This window comes from Corvus cornix, chromosome 2 (assembly GCF_000738735.6).
Source record: "Corvus cornix cornix isolate S_Up_H32 chromosome 2, ASM73873v5, whole genome shotgun sequence".
Taxonomy (NCBI): Eukaryota; Metazoa; Chordata; class Aves; order Passeriformes; family Corvidae; genus Corvus; species Corvus cornix.
Window position 1 is genome coordinate 112,850,066 of NC_046333.1, and position 17,281 is coordinate 112,867,346.

At 34.9% G+C, this 17,281-nt stretch overlaps 1 protein-coding gene across 2 annotated transcripts in view; it reads left to right on the forward strand.

The window, feature by feature from the left end:
- Positions 1 to 17,281, forward strand: part of SNTG1 (syntrophin gamma 1) — a 336,705-nt gene that overhangs the window by 287,304 nt on the left and 32,120 nt on the right. For both annotated transcript variants that reach the window (XM_010401190.4, XM_039549083.1), the window contains exons 14-15: positions 1,943 to 2,014; positions 16,382 to 16,534. In XM_010401190.4, coding sequence (XP_010399492.1) covers positions 1,943 to 2,014; positions 16,382 to 16,534 — 225 coding nt within the window. The remainder of the gene's footprint in view (positions 1 to 1,942; positions 2,015 to 16,381; positions 16,535 to 17,281) is intronic.

Below are 17,281 nucleotides of genomic sequence, written 5' to 3' on the forward strand. Positions count from 1 at the left end.
AAAGCTTTAAAGAAAATTAGTTCTTTACTATTATTTTTTCTGTTATTTCCTGTTACATTTCCACCTTTAGAAGTATTAATTGTGTCAAGTCTGGTTGGTTTCAATTCCTTCCAGTTTATACTTGGAAATTTACTTCAGAAAGAGCCACTAACACCCTTTCTTTTGCTACTCAATATTTTAAATTAAAATATTAAAATGAATGGTGCAGCAATTTCTATGGGTGTCATAATTCTACAATTATTTTTGCTTTGCACTTATATTTATACAGAAAGAGGTTTGGTTTGACTTGAAAAGAAGTCCCTTTACAGGTACAGACAAAAGGAAATGAGGAGAGAAGGGGGAGCTTTTATGCTTTCCCCCAAAGTATAGAGCCTATAGTAAATTTTTAAACATAGCTCCAAATGACTTTGTGCTTCAGGAGCAATAGTTACTACTTTTCCTCATGGCACAATATGACTTCATCTGGTGTGACTGGTGTTGTGGGCTCAGTGGGGCTGTAGCAAGACTCCTCTCCCCATTTTTCTGTTCATGGTGAGAAATTTATCTTTTTGTCCATAGGAGAAAGAGTAGCTTTGTGGTTTAGTACCCACAGTTCAATAAGATAGTGAGGACTGTATTTGACAATGACTGCAAATAAAGGAAATTCTAATAGAAGAAGAACTAGAATACTGTATTTTTGAACTTTTCATTCCTCCCTGTGATTTCCTTAAAGGACTTTACATTACAGTAATGTATATAACTAAAAATTAGTTAGGGATAGAATTTTCTCATACAACATCAAAATAATTTTGATCTATTAATGATTATTTTCTATTTAGATAAGAGACAAATTGGTCTCATCTAATATTTTCTTCCTTGGGCCGTGGACCCTATTTTATTATACATGTTTCAAATAAGTTTATCTTGAATCTTGTAGAAGCAGTAACATATGTTTTCACCAACCTTTTCATTGTGCCTAACAAATTTTATGATACAGTTTTCTTCCTTTGGATATGGGCTACTGTCCAAAGTGTTTTACCATTAAGATGATTAGTCTTTCATTTATAATCTCAATTTCATTCTATTTTGTGCCTTCTTCTGTATTTTGAGACTGTGAATATTCACCTGTTTTCTTCTTGCAGTTTCCTAGGAAATTTTATAAACTGTTCTGATATTGCCTTAACTCTTCCCTTACTGAATATACTCACCTATCCCTTTCTTTGTAAAGCCTTAACACCTACCCTTGCATGATTTAATTTAATTCTTTTATCTATGTATTTCTTTGTGTAAAACAGTTGCCTAAAATGAATACAGTTAAAAACAATTGTGAAATCCCAGAACAAAGAGGAAAAAAACCAGACTATTCTTCAAATCTTAGTTTGTTAGAATTCAGGAGCAGATTAATCTTGTTAAAAAAAAAGAAAATGTGTATCTGCCTGTGTTGTTTCATGCTTTTTCTTCCCCCTGGATTTCAAGGCGTGTAGGGTAAGTGTCTGGGAGATTGCAAGGTTGGAGACTGGTTTTATGGATTTGCAAACGCTGTAGGTGGCTGGGAGCAGATACTGGCATGCAGTTACAGGGAGGAAAGTGGTGTGAAACATACTTTCTAATAGACAGGGCTCTTGCTCTGTGAGATGAATTCAAGGGCTGTATCCTCACAGGATCTCACTGCAACCCCTGCCAGTTCCCAGGGGAAGCATCATTGTTTTTCATAGAGCAGGCTGCATGCAAAGGAACGGCATTGTAAGGACAGGGAGGACGTCTCCTAAGCATTTCCTGGATGCAACAGTCTGGTCCCTGCTAGTTGTTGCTTTGAGGCAGTGCTTGGTCTGTCTGAATATATTTTACTCCATTTAAATACTTTAGGGATGTTTTTTTTGTTAATAAAATTAATTCTTGAAATAAACAAAAATAATTTCATTTCTTTTTCTGTTTATTTTTGTGTTTTGTTTGTTTTTTAAAGGTCACAACCTGGGATTGGACACGAGCTGAGAAAACATTTTCAGTTTATGAGATAATGTGCAAAATTCTCAAGGTATGATAAGAAAGTATAAGAAAAATTGCCACTTTGACAGACAAGAGTATAACACTAACCACCTTGAAGAAAGACATCTATTTTTTTCCCTTTAAAGTCAAATATCAGAAGTTCTGGTGTCAGTAGATCCAGAATCAAACTAGAAGGCATGGCAAAATTGGAAATAAACTGATTTTGACTAGAAAACTACCTTATTTCTCCATGATGCTGTATGGGCTTTATAGCTTCACTTTAATGTCACATTTAACAGTGTAACATTTATTTTTCTAACTGAGGACCTAAAGAAACAGTGATAATTGTGGTTGTTTTCAAATCTGTTGATGGAACTAATAGCAGCTGCAGTGTAAGATTTCACTAGGACTGACAGCAGAGTCTATAAAATATGCCATACCATTCTGAAAACTTTTGTCTTATCTTTTCCAACTGATTACATTTACCTGAAGTGTAATAAATGGTAAGAGATAATGATATATGTTTAGAAAGTTAAAATTATGAGTAACAAATTGAATAAGACCATTATTGTATGTTGTTTTTAATTTTTAATTCTGAATTCAATCAGAATTATTTTATCTGGTCTTTTCTCTGTTTTAAAAACAGTGAAAAACAGAGGCTCAAAATTTCTCAAATGATAAGGAAAAGAGATGCCTCCTCCTGTTCATATAAAGTACTTTCTGGTTTATGTTGGTTTGGGGGTTTTTTGGGTCCGAATTACATAAAAGGTAATTTTAACATTTCTGGAGTTTTATCTAGGCAGAAGCAGAGTAGTATCAACAAGAAGTATGAAAATACCATATTTTTTAAAAGTGTTTCCCACTGAGAAGACCTTTTACTGACATAAATGGTACATTTCCTAGGTTTTGTACATCACAGAGGTGCACTATATTTTCCTTAGGGAGGCAGATGGCTCAATAAAATTCAGAAACTTATATCTGAGACTTCAAAAAAAAAAAAAAGAAAAAACAAAAAAACAAACCTAAAATACAACAGATAGAAAAATTCCTTTTTGCTAGCAATCTGAACAGAAGACTGAAAAGTTTTCCTTTACCTCTGTGTTGGCTGTGAGGTCTGGAGTCTTCATCAAGGAGTAGCACATCCCAAATGCAAAACATCCCATCACTTTGGTATGTCCTTCAATTCCTGAGTGTGCGCAAATATTGGCTCCTTAGAAGTGGTCACGTAGGGAGAGGAATAACAGAAGTTGTTCACTCTTTGAAGGCAGCGCACTGGGGGTGCATGTGAACAGTGCTCCAAGAACACCATCATGCTTTGAGAGAGTTGAAAAATCCCACTTCTTACATGCACATTTTTTTCCCACCCCTCAGGTAATCTTTGATTGCTCCAGGCCTTGGGTATCAAGGTAGCTCTTTGTCAGAGAACTAAGTGTGTTGGAGCCAGGATGACTCCTCCTTATGACTTATCCAAAGATTTCTTTATACTCTTTGAACAGAAATTTACAGAATGTGTGCCATATAATTTTCTGTAATATAAAGTTAGTTCTTCTTTTCTTCTAGCCGTTTGCCTTTGTTAATGCTCTTTTTAATTCACTTGCAATTTTGGCCATTTTTCTTTTTCCTCCTTGTTCTGTGTCTCCTATTCTTGTATACCAATACATTGATTTTTTTTTTTTTTTTCCATTTCTGAGCCATGTAGCAGAAGTTATTGCATCCAAGGAGACTGTCCATGAAGCAGTAAAACCTAAACCAGTACGTTCCTGGCACTGTTGTGTGGAAGCACAGAAAAGACTACAAATGTGCTGGGTTTTTTCTTATCATCCAGCCCTCCAAAATGTCTGGAAAGAGGTGTAGATCTTCCAGCCTCTTGTCTCTATTAACAGAGAGGCAATTCCAGTATAAGTAATATAGGAATATCATTTATGTGTTTCTTTATTGCTTTATTAATACTTAGTTATTCATTTATTGTCTGTAAATATGGTCAGGCTTATAAAATGCTGAAATGTTTCAAACAGGTTCTTTAGATGACAAAAACCTGTAAATACTAAAAACTGGAAGTGGAAAAATCATTGCAATGAAATTGCAACTTCTGACATTGGAGCATTAATCTTCACCATATTCTAGTTTTCTACAGCAGGTGCTACAGGGCTTAACTATGGTTTCACTAAATATAAGAGCAAATAAAATGAGAAAAACAGCTTCCTATTACACTACTACATTGAACATCTGTAGAAATTCAAGGTTTTGTTCAGCCTTTATTCCAGCATCATAAAAGTCTCCATTTTAGTAATGAGTGGTTTTTAGATACCTTTGAACAAGCTCCATGGATATTACTGAACCAGAGGCCATGTAAAAAAAAGTTACTCTAGTGTTTTGTGATCACCTTCAAAATTCTTCCTTTCTATAGTACCTCACATGCTACTTTTGATATAAATCTCTTTGCCTTGGAGAATGACAAAGGTTTTCTGGCTAATATTCACTTTAAGTAGGACTTGCAAGTAGGCTGTGCTAACCTTTGTATGGGTTAGCTCAGGACTGAGCAGTGCTTTAGAATTAAGTGTTATTGCATCATTTACTAAGCAAAGTGTATCTGCATTACATGGCTTGCTTGTAATTGAACGAGATATTTCAGAAAAAATTTAGACTTCCATTTATTAGGATGCAACTGTCACCCAAGGCAGCTGGTATTTTCTCCTGTGTATACTGGCAATTTCAATAACTGTCCCTCAAACCACAAGGACAGGACTTTGCTTAATCTGTCTGTAAGTATTTTTTCTCCATTTTCCACTCCTTAATTTTGACTAAAATTCTGATGAACTTCACAAGACCAGTCTTGACTAGAGAGACTTACTAGCGTAAGTTTGTCTCTTTAAATAGAATTGTAATTTTCCTCAGTTTGAGAGTTCCTCTAAGTTTCTCTTCATAACAGAAGCACTACAGTGGAGAATATGAACTGCCAGATCTTACTGAATGCAAATTGATATTTTAGTATTTCAGTATAAGAGAATAATTCCACTTCTGGTAACAGTAAAAATACTAAACCACTAAATCAATATTAATGTTCATGCAGCAAAGGACTTCACTGATTTAATCTTCAGGAAGAGTATATAGTCCAAAGACATTAAATAAAACCCACTTGGCTGCCACCACAACCAATGTTTTCTTCATATTTACTTGCATGGGTTTAGTGTTCTTTTTCCTCCAGTATCTATCCCAAAGATTCTGACTCCTTTCATAAACAATATAGAAAACTGGGATGCCATTTCCAATTTTTACAGTTCCCTTAGTCTCAAGCAGCTAAAAGGCAGGATGTTCTGCACCTTAATCAGAGATGTCAGAGATTATTATATGATTTATAGCTAGTGGATTCATATTTATAGTACTCATCAAATAAATCACTATTTTGTTGTAACAGTATATTTTTTTATTTTATTTTCCCCACCAGATTACAAAGAAAGGAAAGAAGAAGCAAGGCAATAAGTCACTATTCTTAACTTGATTAGGACCTGCAAAATAACCAGGAAGACCCTTAAAATTTGAAGCATAAAAGTACACTTTAAAAAGCAGTCTTTTGACTGTGTAAAAAGACAGTTTTATTGAAAGAAATTCAGCAAAAGTGCATTGATCTTCTACTTCAGTATTTACAATTTTATATAGTAAGAAAGTATAAAAGAAAAAAACCCAAACTGTCATAACCACTTTCATACACTACCATACCAGTAAACTATTATAAAAAAAGGTTCTGTATAAAGTTTACAAAATACCAAATCAAAATACATATCTCATAAATATGAAGCTATTTATTGTTAATATTTTGGGGATTAAATAATTTTTGACATGAAACCTAGGTAAAGTAGGCTGAGTACAAAAATCACATTTTAATTAAATTGGTTTAAATCATTCATTGTGAAATAACAACAAAGAGCAGTGGGCTATGTTTGATGTAAAAGGAGCATTTATGGAAGTGCAAATAACTTAGGACCTGGGGAGGTAAATGCTTAAATTGATCAGCATATGAAATAATTTATTAAAAATTCAATAGGTCTGTTGATTAAGGGGTGGAAGCAGAGAGAAAATAAGGCACTGAAGAACTCTTTAACCCTAAAAAGAAACAGGTAAAAAGAAAGTGAATAGAAATCAAAGTCAGGCAAGTTAAAATGGGGAAGAAGGCAGGAACTGTAAAGGCTGTGCTGATTAGTCAGTGAAAGGTACCAGTAAGAAGTTGATAGCATTGGAACCACTCTTATTTTTTAATCATGAGTTTATTCAGACTGATGCAAATGGTGACACTAGCACGTAGATGAAAATCTGCAATCCTTGTTAAGAAATTTGTCAGGCAAGAAAATCTAATGGTACCACTTTTGACGTTAAAGTGTGTCTATGAGTTATTTTCAATAGAACCACTGGTAGGATTTGCTATCAATAAATATTCCTAATTTATTCTGCAAGAAGCTTGTTTCACCTTATGCTTTATTTTGAGGAGTAAAGCCCCATTAACAGCCAACTAATTTTAATGTTGCAATTGAACAAATATTCAATACTCCAGAAAAGCAGGTATTTCTATCACTAACTTCAGATAGGCACGTGGCCTTATCCTGTTCAGTATTTTGAAGCTGATTTAAATGTATATGTTTTTTTTGGTACTTCTTGTATTTTTGATACACAGTTTTAACGTGTTTTGAGAGTGTGTGTGCATGTGTATGCATGTGTAATTGTGTATAATTTAACAAGATTTAAGTACCTTAGATAAATTGGTAAATAAATATTTAAACAATGTTTCCATATAGGAGGTAGAAAAAAGTTTGTTTCATTTTTCAGGCAAATTAGGAACAATAGCATAAAAGATTGCACTTCTGTATCCTTTTTGCTTGAGTTATGTTCTAGAGCTCATCCAAGCATCTCCTTTTAATGGTGAGAAAATGCTTTCTATAGTTGTGTCACCTGCCTCCTATCTTCAGTGCCGTGCAAAAATATTTAGAGATTCACAGTTAGAGCATGCTTTATTCAGCATAAAAGAGGAAACATATTCAAGTGTCAGATCAGCTCTGAACTGAAATGTGAGGATAACTGTGTAAGGCAGGCTATGCTGGCAACATGTCAGGATAGTGAATCATTGATGTTTACAGTTAGTACCATTCACATCAGTGCAGCTATAATTTTCTTGCTATATTAATCAGGACCAACTTGGTGTCTCACAAGACTTGTGATTCCTTCCTTATTTTAGCTGTTAGTATGTGTAAAATCCTCAAATGTAGTTATGTTAATTTTTCCCACTTAAATTGCCTGTAATTATGCTGTCCATTTCCAGTAAGTCAAGTATGGGAAAAGGATGATATAAAAAGGATGTGAAACTACTGGCAATGTTAATGCATTCAGATAAATTTTAAAAATAATGTCAATAGACACATAAACATATAAAGTGCAGGTAGAGAACATATGTTGAGGTCTATCATTCATATAGTTTGCTCAATGGTGAGACTTGCATCTTGATGTGATTCCACTAAAATACTTTGCACGTACTCTAAATGCTTAAGAGGCAGAAGTAATGAATCCCTTTTATGAATAGGTTAATGCTACATCCAAGGAATATTAGATTTTCAGCCAGGGTTTAGCCAGGAGCCAGTTCTTGGCAAGAATGCTAAACTGTTGAGTATTTCAGTTGAAAACAATTGAAGTAATTTTCAGTCTTCGGTTTGCCTTCTGTCCTACATTTAAGAGTATCTAATGTTTCCACAGAAAAGAGGGTCTGTTTCCCCTCTAAATAGAATTATAGTTGTCTTCTAAGATAAGAAAAATAGTAAGAGTCATAAATATCTCTATGTCCACTGGCATCAAGACCAGCACTAAACTGGCTTCAGTTAGGCTATAAGGAAAAACTTCTTTACTGAAATAGAGCTCCTGACAAGGCCACTGAATTTCCACCCCTGGATCCTTTTGAGTGTAAGCTGGTGTGTAGCTGCTCCGACCATGCATAGAGACAGGCAGTAGATGGCTGCACCTCTGGCCAGATCATAAATGTTTTCTGTGATTCTGTATGTTATTTCTGTTCGTTTCTCCTCAACATGTACATAGTTATATGAGCCCTAATCCGTGCTAATCTGGATAAATTTAATGGGGCCTGTGTTTTAAAGGTGTTGGTGTTGCTGTAACTCTGCAGCACCATGTAAGTCTTTTCTGACAGCAAAGAGGCAGCGTTATTACATGCATGACAAGTACCACTGTATAAAGGCTTGTTCATTTTTGGTTTGTTTCAAAAAGGAAGGACAAGCAGTATTTGAAATGTAAACTTATTAAATAAGGCTTTTCATGTTCCCTGTTAACTTTAGAAAGGTTTCTCATTTTTTCTTAACTCCCCTCCCCCCTCCTTGTTCTGACATTTTTTATGCAATATTAATATAAACTGTCACCTTTTGGGTGAAAAATAAATCAGTTGTGTTGGGCTGGGGCTGCCAATCTTGGAGTCTGATCCTTCTTCCTCGAAAAAATAACAAGATAAACACACAGAGGAAAAGAAAAAGAATAACAAATACAGAAAATAAATTTTTAAATGACTTCTGCAACCTCTCTGTTGCAGAAATTGCTTTTTGTTGCCTGTCTAGTTATGAGACTGACAGTGCTGTTGCAACATCCTTGAAAAACAAAGCCAAATTAGGTTTTAACATAAGGCAGAAGGAATTTTGTAAAAGAGCAGAAGTAAGGTGTGAAATATAAATACTATGTAAGGATACTTGGGAAAGACAAGTATATGTCTTAAATCCAAGATATTTTAGATTTATCTGCAGCTTGAGAAGTTTCCTTCCATTAATTTAATCTAATCAGAGCATTTCTAAAGATTTGAGTGATTCATTATTGTATTAAATAATATACTCTGACACATCAATTTTAGTAGATTTTTGTGTAGCAATTTTCTCTAATTTATCAGTTTTCTCTTATTTTATGGTCACAGACTTTAATGATCTGAGTTTTTTCCCATCTTTATTTCTGGCTATTGCAATACTTAAATTTAGCTTGAGATGTTGCAGTTTTATTGCACAAAGATTTTGTGACTGTAGGCATTCATGCAGCAGTGATAATTTTGTATTTTTCACTGGAACTGTGTCCCAATCCTTATATGAAATAAATTGTTCCTGTTTCCAGGGCAACTATTCAAAACTTCATTTGGTGCATTCTCTTCATAGTGGAGGTCTGCTTGTTGATTGCTCTCAACAGCCAGAGCCAGCAGTGAAACCAGAAATACTAATTTCTTAACAAATCCTTATCTTGTGGTTTTATGATAGGACCTTTTTTACTATAGTCCCTTTTAAATTTTTTTCTTAGCATTATTAGCAAGTACATGTAAAAAATTTTTTTACACATTTGCTTATAGAAATTTTCTGACATACTGATATTCAACACAAATGCTTTTCACTATGCTACCCTAACATACTCTCACCTTGACATAATGTATTGGCAAGCTTTTTGAGTAAGTAAGGAATTCTGTCCAAGAAAGAAAGGAAGATAAATAAAAAAGAGTATGCAGTCAAGTAGGTAATTCTTTTGATATAATGAATAATCAATTTGGTGGGTAATTTTCCAAACTTTTATTTAATCAGGTTTAATCCTTTTCCTTCCAATGTTTCTGTCCTTCATGAGGAAGACCTTTAAAAGATCTTTTCCTGCCTTTAAAACAAATACATCTAAAGTGGGGGAAAAAAACCCAAACACAAAAACTGACAAAAAGGAGAATTAAAAGGACTTTTCTTCTATATAATTTCTTCGTCCACTTCTGGTGTTGAGTCAGGTGTTTTTTCTCTTATTGAAGAGGTGCATAGTCACTTTAAGGAAATGTAGAGTATCCTGTTCTCACTTACCATGACCAGTAAGATAACAACTCCTAATAGCTGGGAAAATAGGGAAGGTTCTCTTCCTATATGCCACAGGGATGCAGGATGTTCAGAATGAAATCTTCAAAATGGTAACAGTCAAATTTTTCCCAGAACAACTAAGTTTTTTTGGTAGATCTTAACTTTTCTTCTCAAGGGCAGCAAAAGTGCCCCTGTTCCTGAATCAGCCATTGCTATTCCAAAGAATGGAGGTCCCAGAGCAGCCCAAAAAGCAGATTCAGGGGCTGATGCTTCTCTGTTTATTTCTTTCCTTTTAACTGGGACAAACCAATTCAATTCCTTTTTCTAATTTATTTTACAGAACTGATTTAGCTGTTTTAACTATAATATAAAATGCAAAAATATCCTCAGGCAGACAACTAACATGGAAAAAAATCAACTGCAATTAATAAGGCTCAAAATGAAAAGACAGGATCACTCTTTAGCATTGCTGTCCATTATAATTATATTTACTCTTATAGGATCTGTTCTTAAACATAATTTGCAGCAAAAATGTTTGAAAGTTAGGAGAAGTAAAAAACCTTTGTAACTCTCCGAAGAGATGATCAGCACATTTTTTTAGTATCTGTTTGTAATTATACTAGTCTCTGATTTCTCTGTAGCAGAAAATAACCACTAATGCATCTCTGGAAAGTATTAGAATAATGTATTTCTTCAAGAGATTAGTCAGTTTGGTGAACATTTTGAAACTTTTCCTCATATGGCAATAAAATAAACAAGTTTCTCAGTAGAGTTCATTAAGAAATAGACATGATTATGGCACTGACTCAGAAGAAACCTGTTTTCAGACTCTTGCTCTGATTCAGGTGAGGGTCTTCAAGACTGTCTTTTAGTCAGGCAGAAGAGGAAATTAATTTTCCTATTCAGGCAGAATAGGAAAGTGATTTGAGTTTACTGCTGAACCTAATAGATTACAGGGAATGAACCTTTCTATTTCTCTCCAGCCATCAGACAGATCTTTCTAATGGGAATTTAATTGAAAGTAAAATTTATCCTGCAATTATAAACAGTTTTCCCCTTGAGTAAACATATTTTTTGTAAAATCTGAACATGAAAATATATTCTATCCAGTTTTAGTTTAGCTGCAATTCTGTGTTTACTTAAATGTGTGTGTGTGTATATACATATCTGCAATTTCAATATTTTTTTTACACTTCTTAACAATAAAATTCAGGGGTCCAAATAAGATGAGCTATGTACAAACACATGCCTACATGGATATTTTTTCTTTATTTCTTGAGTAATGAGGATATGTTGGAGAAGCTGTACCTTTTTTCACTCTGGAGTGAATCTGTTCCCTACTGCCTGTAAAGGCTATTAGAACCATCACCATAGCAACTAATGGTGATGCTCAAGCAAAGTGTTCCCTAAATTCCAGCTAAAGAAGTAGATCATTATATGCCTTTAGAAAGAAGGATGTATGTTTATGTAGCCAGAATTGATCAGTGAAAGGAGACACGAGCAGTAAAACAATCGGGGCACTGGTGCCAGCAAGGGTGAAGGCAGGATGTGATTCATTTTTACAGTTGCTTTGGAGTTATTGCATGAGAGAATGCTTTTTATCTTGAGAGGATTTAGGTGCTAGGTTTGAATCTTGATTATGATAGGACAGATTTCTTTCTGCGGAACTGCCTAAACTAGTCAACAGAGAAAACAGGTTTTGTTTGTTTTCTCATTTATGTGTTTTGAAGAACTATTATAATTAATATGAGAGACGTAAACATTTACCTCATTTAAACAACTGAAATAAAATTTTCTTGAAAGTCAAAGTCTATTTTGTCTATGTAGGATGGTTTTGAACCTCTTACATGAATTGTTGTTCATGTCAAAAACTGTTTGCCAGTGTCACTAACATTTACAGTTCCGTGGCCAAATACATATGCCACTGTATATTACATGTAACTTCACAGGTAGATCAGACTTCCAGACAGTTCTTGAGCACCTCCTTGGTAAAAATCACTCCATGAGCATGAAAGTGACAGATCTAGCTTTGTTTTCTATTGCACAGAGCCTTGTAGAATAGAACAACTCAACTTTCACTGACCATCACAATATTAGCAGATTTAAATAATACCCAAAATATGAATATTTAATGCACTCATCATACTTAAAATGACACAAGTCATCAAAAAGAAGCAGTGCTGCTTCTGGAGAGAGCAGTCTTACAAAAGAGAAAAGATTACCTCTGCAGAAGAGAATGTGAAGTCACTACTTAGTGATAAAGAAGCATTCTGCCTTAATTTGAAAGGACCTGCCTAATGAGCCATGCTTAGTTCCCATGGACAAATTTATTACTCTCACTTAACATGGATATCATTATTAATTAGGCAAGCAGGAGTCATACTGTCCTGTCAGCAGAGATGCTGGATTACCCTGAAGCTGGGTGTAAGCCAAGGTCTTTCCTCACAGCCCATCCTTCAGCAGGATTACTTTCCTGCTAGTGACAATTAGCATGCTGGTAAAAGTTTTGTGTGTGCTTCTCTTCAGACAGTTTTATTAATTCACAACGAGAACATCAGGGGCAAATGGTACAACTAATCATTAACAGTATGAAAGGGTTCTTAAAAAGTCAACATGAAATTGGCTTGTGTCCCTCATTGACTAGTAAGTGAATATAAAAATACAGGGTCATAGCAAATGCTTAAATGGGTAGAATGACATTTATATTTTAGTTGAAGTAGTGGTTTCTTAAAAGGCAGTTAATGAAGATTCCTGCTTAATCCAGACCTGGTTTTGAGACTCCTGACAAGTTTATTTTAAATTAGTGGACTTTTGAACAATTTTCAGTTGGATTCCTTAAAAAATAAAATTGCTTTAAATTCCTGCCTGTATAAGGACGTTTGGATAGCTATCTTTTATCTTTGCCTACATATTGTTTTGTCCAGTTATCCATTGTACAAATTATGAGATTCTATAAATGCAGAATACAGATTTTTAATGCTTGAAAAGAAATGCAAAACTAAAGAAAGATCTTGCAGAAAAAGCAGAATAAGTTGCAGAAGCAGCACTAAAGGGAACCTTGCACATAACTGTTTTCACAAACAGAATGGAATACCACTAAGAAGGAAAGGAATACTTCATATGTATGTTAGCAATTTTGGAAAAACTAAAATACATCATTTAAATTTGTTTGACTTACACTTCTCTTACCATGGGCTTAACCATAGATGTTGATATCAAAATCACAAGTATATCCATAAGAGCTAATCACAAATTGAAATTATTATTTGGTTAAATTATTATTTCTGTGGAAATGTTGAATTTTGTTTTCATTCTGAATAAGAACTTCACAGAATGTAAATTTCAATAATAAATGAGTCCATTATGTGTACTGTTTGTCACAATATAATGTAGTAGTTGAAATATTCTAAACTTTTTATATGCAAAACACTGAGGGGAAGTGTTACCTAGTAGTGATTAGGTCTTTCCTAAATCAAAGCATGCTCTCATTTTCATACATAAGTAGCAAAAACCTGGATAATTATTGTAGATCCCATTTAACTCTTCTTTTTTCATCATCTAGGTTTGATGTAATGCTTAGAAAAATCTAGTACAATTATTACTAGCAATGTCGATAGTAAAATAAACAGGTTTTTATTTAGTCACTTCAAAGCCTCCAGAGATTTTTGCATTTTTCAAACGCTTTTTAACAGAGACCAATCTCAGTACAACTTATAACATTTTGTTTTTCACAGTCTATGCAATAACTCTTTCCTTTTTCCTTGACAGCATACTCTTCTCAATAGGAGACAAAAAAAGCCTGTAAGACTGGAAGAGTCTAAGAGTGTAATTTAAAAGCATCAAGCCTTAGCTGTGCCCAGCTAAATAGAGATATGCATTCTGGAACTGAGCCATGCACTAAGCTCCCTCCCATTTGAAAACAGGGGTTATTACTTCAGTTACTTTAATGACAGTGATTCCTATGATCCCACATAGAGCCATAGTCATGTTTCAGAAAAACTTTAAGAACCTGCATTACTAATAATTGCTTATTCTCTACTAACTTTGTCAAGAATAGGTAAAGATGAGTTCAAAATATTTTTAGTTTCTTCTGAGGTTGTAGCTATGAAGGACTGAAACCTTCCCCAGGAAATACATGTACCTTACACATGAGTCTTGCCACACTCCATGCTGAATGGGTCCTTTGGGTTATGGGCCAAGAGGCCCATTCAATCCGGTTTAGTTCTGGAAGCACAGGGATTTCAAGACCCCATTTAAGACCTGTTAGACAAGAAGTGTTGTTATACTAAAAGAAGTAGCTTTTCTTCCCTGGAGGAGTGAGGGTTTTCCAATGCTTTTATTCATCCAGAATTGAGATTGTTCAGCCTGGAAAAGAGAAGGCTTCAGGGTGAAGTTATTGCAGCCTTTCGGTACCTAAGGGGATCCTATAAGAGAGATGGAGAGGGACGTTTTTCGAGTGCATGTAGTGACAAAACAAGGCAGAATGGCTTCAAACTGAAAGAGAGTAGGTTTAGACTAGATGTTAGGAAGAAATTCCTTATTGTGGGGGTAGTGAGGCACTGGAACAGAGAAGTTATGGATGTCCCATCCCTGGAAGTGTTCAAGGCCGGACTGGATGGGGCTCTGAGTAACCTGGTCAAGTGAAAGGTTTCACAACCATAAAAGGTTGGAGCTGGAAGATCTTTAAGGTCCCTTCCAACCCAAGCCATTCTACGACACTGTGCTTTATGTTGCTACACATATCCACAAGGTTAAACATTTGTCACAGTGCTGCTGCTCTGTGTGCTTTCAGGCTGTGTGTGCAATGGAGCATAAATGTCCTTAACAACAACCTGGATATTATAACATCTATTTTGAATGCTGGTCAGGACATACTGTGAACAGAATTGACACTTCAGTTTTGGAAGAAAGGCCTGAATGGAAAGGAAAAAAGAGAAAAAAGAGATACTGAAAAAAGAGACAGTGTTTCTGATAGGACATAGACTATTATTGAGCTACACCTAACTGGTTCAACTACACAGCCCTGTGAATATTTAGAAGAAAAGTCTGGAAAAATATATTTTCTTTTGAAATGCTGTCTTTTAAGATCAAACGTTCATGCTGATTTTTTTCATACATGACTTAACACAGTAGAGCTACGAAGCTTAGGATTTGTTGGAAGTAAGGAAGGAGATTTTTCCACACTGACTGGTCATTTTAACATCCTAGCAACTTGTTTTTGTCAAGGTGATTGCAAAGAGCCGATTCTTCTAGAAATTGTAAAGCAGGCTTGAACCAGAAGCATTCATGAATGCATCCTGTACTGGCTTTCTTGAACAAGTCTGTCACATTTCTACTGAATGAATGGAAAGGGGAAAGTACTGCTTGGTCTCCCATTACCTACTTGAATACCTGACAGTGATAGCTTCAGACAGGTTCCTGTTTTATATATTTTGTTCTCAATCAGCTTAAGTTCCTGGTTCTCTGCCCCGGGGAGAACTGACTTGAGCAATGTAAGCTGCTCTTCCAGCTTGCTTCAGCTGATTGTGCTCCCCTTGTTCTGTTCAAGTTGTGTATAACCAGAAGGCAATACTGTCCCGTGAGTCTCCTTTACTGAACTTAACTCTGCCCTTTGTTATGGGGTAGCTTTGTGGAAATTTCATGCAGGCTACTTATACCCAAATTTCCAGATGTATTGGCGAGGACAGCTGGTGAGCTTGTGACTTGCGGCAGCTTCTTTGATGTAGCAGGGACTAAATTAATTAAACCTGTTTCTGCAAACCTATTTTTCACAAGAACAAGTTATGCGCCAGAATTTTAGCCTAAAGCATCCTGTCTTAAATAAATAATTTTTTTTTAAAAATAGAAATCTTTTTAATGAATGGATTTCCTGATTAGCTTGCTTATTCTCTGGTTTAGTACCAATTACAAATGCAGCAATCATTAATTATTAAATATTTGTAACCTCATATCTATTGTGTGATGTTATGTTGAAAATAAAGCCAAAAGTAATTTTCTCCTCCAGGACCAAAGCCAGAATCCTAACCATGGGCAGCCACTATAGTCTCTCCTGGCAGTGTCGATTTAAGGACAAATTTTATGTTGGATTTTGTAAGCTTCCAGAAATATGAACTTGTTTTCCCTAGCCTCTATAAAGAAAATAGAACATATGGACTTTTCATACTTCTTAAAATAAATGTCTTCCTTTGACCAGCCTTCCAGAGTAGAGTGTGTGAGTCAAATAGCTGATATTTGTGTTCCTCATGTGAATAGAAAGTGGAAAACTTTCATAGAATTTATCTAATCTAAAAGTGTATAGCTGATAACATTTTTGAGAAGTGATTTGTTAAAATATTTAAAGGTAATGCCAGAGATATGCTGTCCCATACCATTCTGAATATAGGCATCCTTCTTAAAATTCATTGAAATATCAGTGTTTAGACCAAGCCTCTAATTTTCAGTTCCTCAGCTCTTGGTAGTTACTACTGTCATTTAAAATGCCATTTAAAAATGCTGGGTTTGAGGCATAAATGTTTGCAATTAAAAATATTAATTGATGTATGCCAGATTATATAACTTCAGGTTTTCATCAGGACAGTGATCTACTGGACCGTCGGAAACATTGCTTCAGTGTCCAGTCTGAGTCTGGAGAAGATCTTTACTTTTCTGTGGAACTAGAGTCCGACCTAACACTATGGGAAAAAGCCTTCCAAACAGCAACTTTTTTAGAAGTTGAACGGATACAGGTGAGAACAACTGCCTTGGTGATCGTCTTTTGGTACATTACCAAATTAAGCCCATATGAAATATTGATGCAATTAAAAAAATTTTATGACCTTCTGCAGCTCTCAAGTTATTATTGTTTTATATAAGTAATTGCTTTTGGTCTACCCAAACAGCTTGCAATCTAATGCTCAGAAGAGATCACCTGAAATACAATCTTTGAGTTATTATGACGATGTGATACATATTTGTTAACTGAAGTTCATGGACAGACAAGGAAAAACAATCTGTAGGTCAAGGACAAAATCCAGCTGTTTAGATATTCTTACTGGCTTACATGCTACCTTGTTTGTTATTAAATATCACAAGAGAACCTTTCAGGAATTAAGTTGTCCTTGTAATACCGGGAATGAGAGTACACTGAGTGAAGTACTTACTGGATACAAGCAAGGACAAAATTGTACCTCAGCTGCATTATTCTTTCTTCACACATGTCCTGTTCCTTATATTTACTCGATGGTCAGATGAGCAGAGATGGATAACATTCTGCTACAGATTATAGTGACTTTTTATAGAGAAATTATATATCAGAATGTTTAAAGATAGATTTGTTTTTCTCACATGACCAAAAAGTCATGACTTTTTTGACAAAGCCACCCACCACAACTATAATTCACCTAATCCTGATTGTAATATTGATTTTCTAATTGTGATATATTCATATGGTTAGAACAGTTTTCATTGGTGTTGCCAGGAGTTTTACACACTTA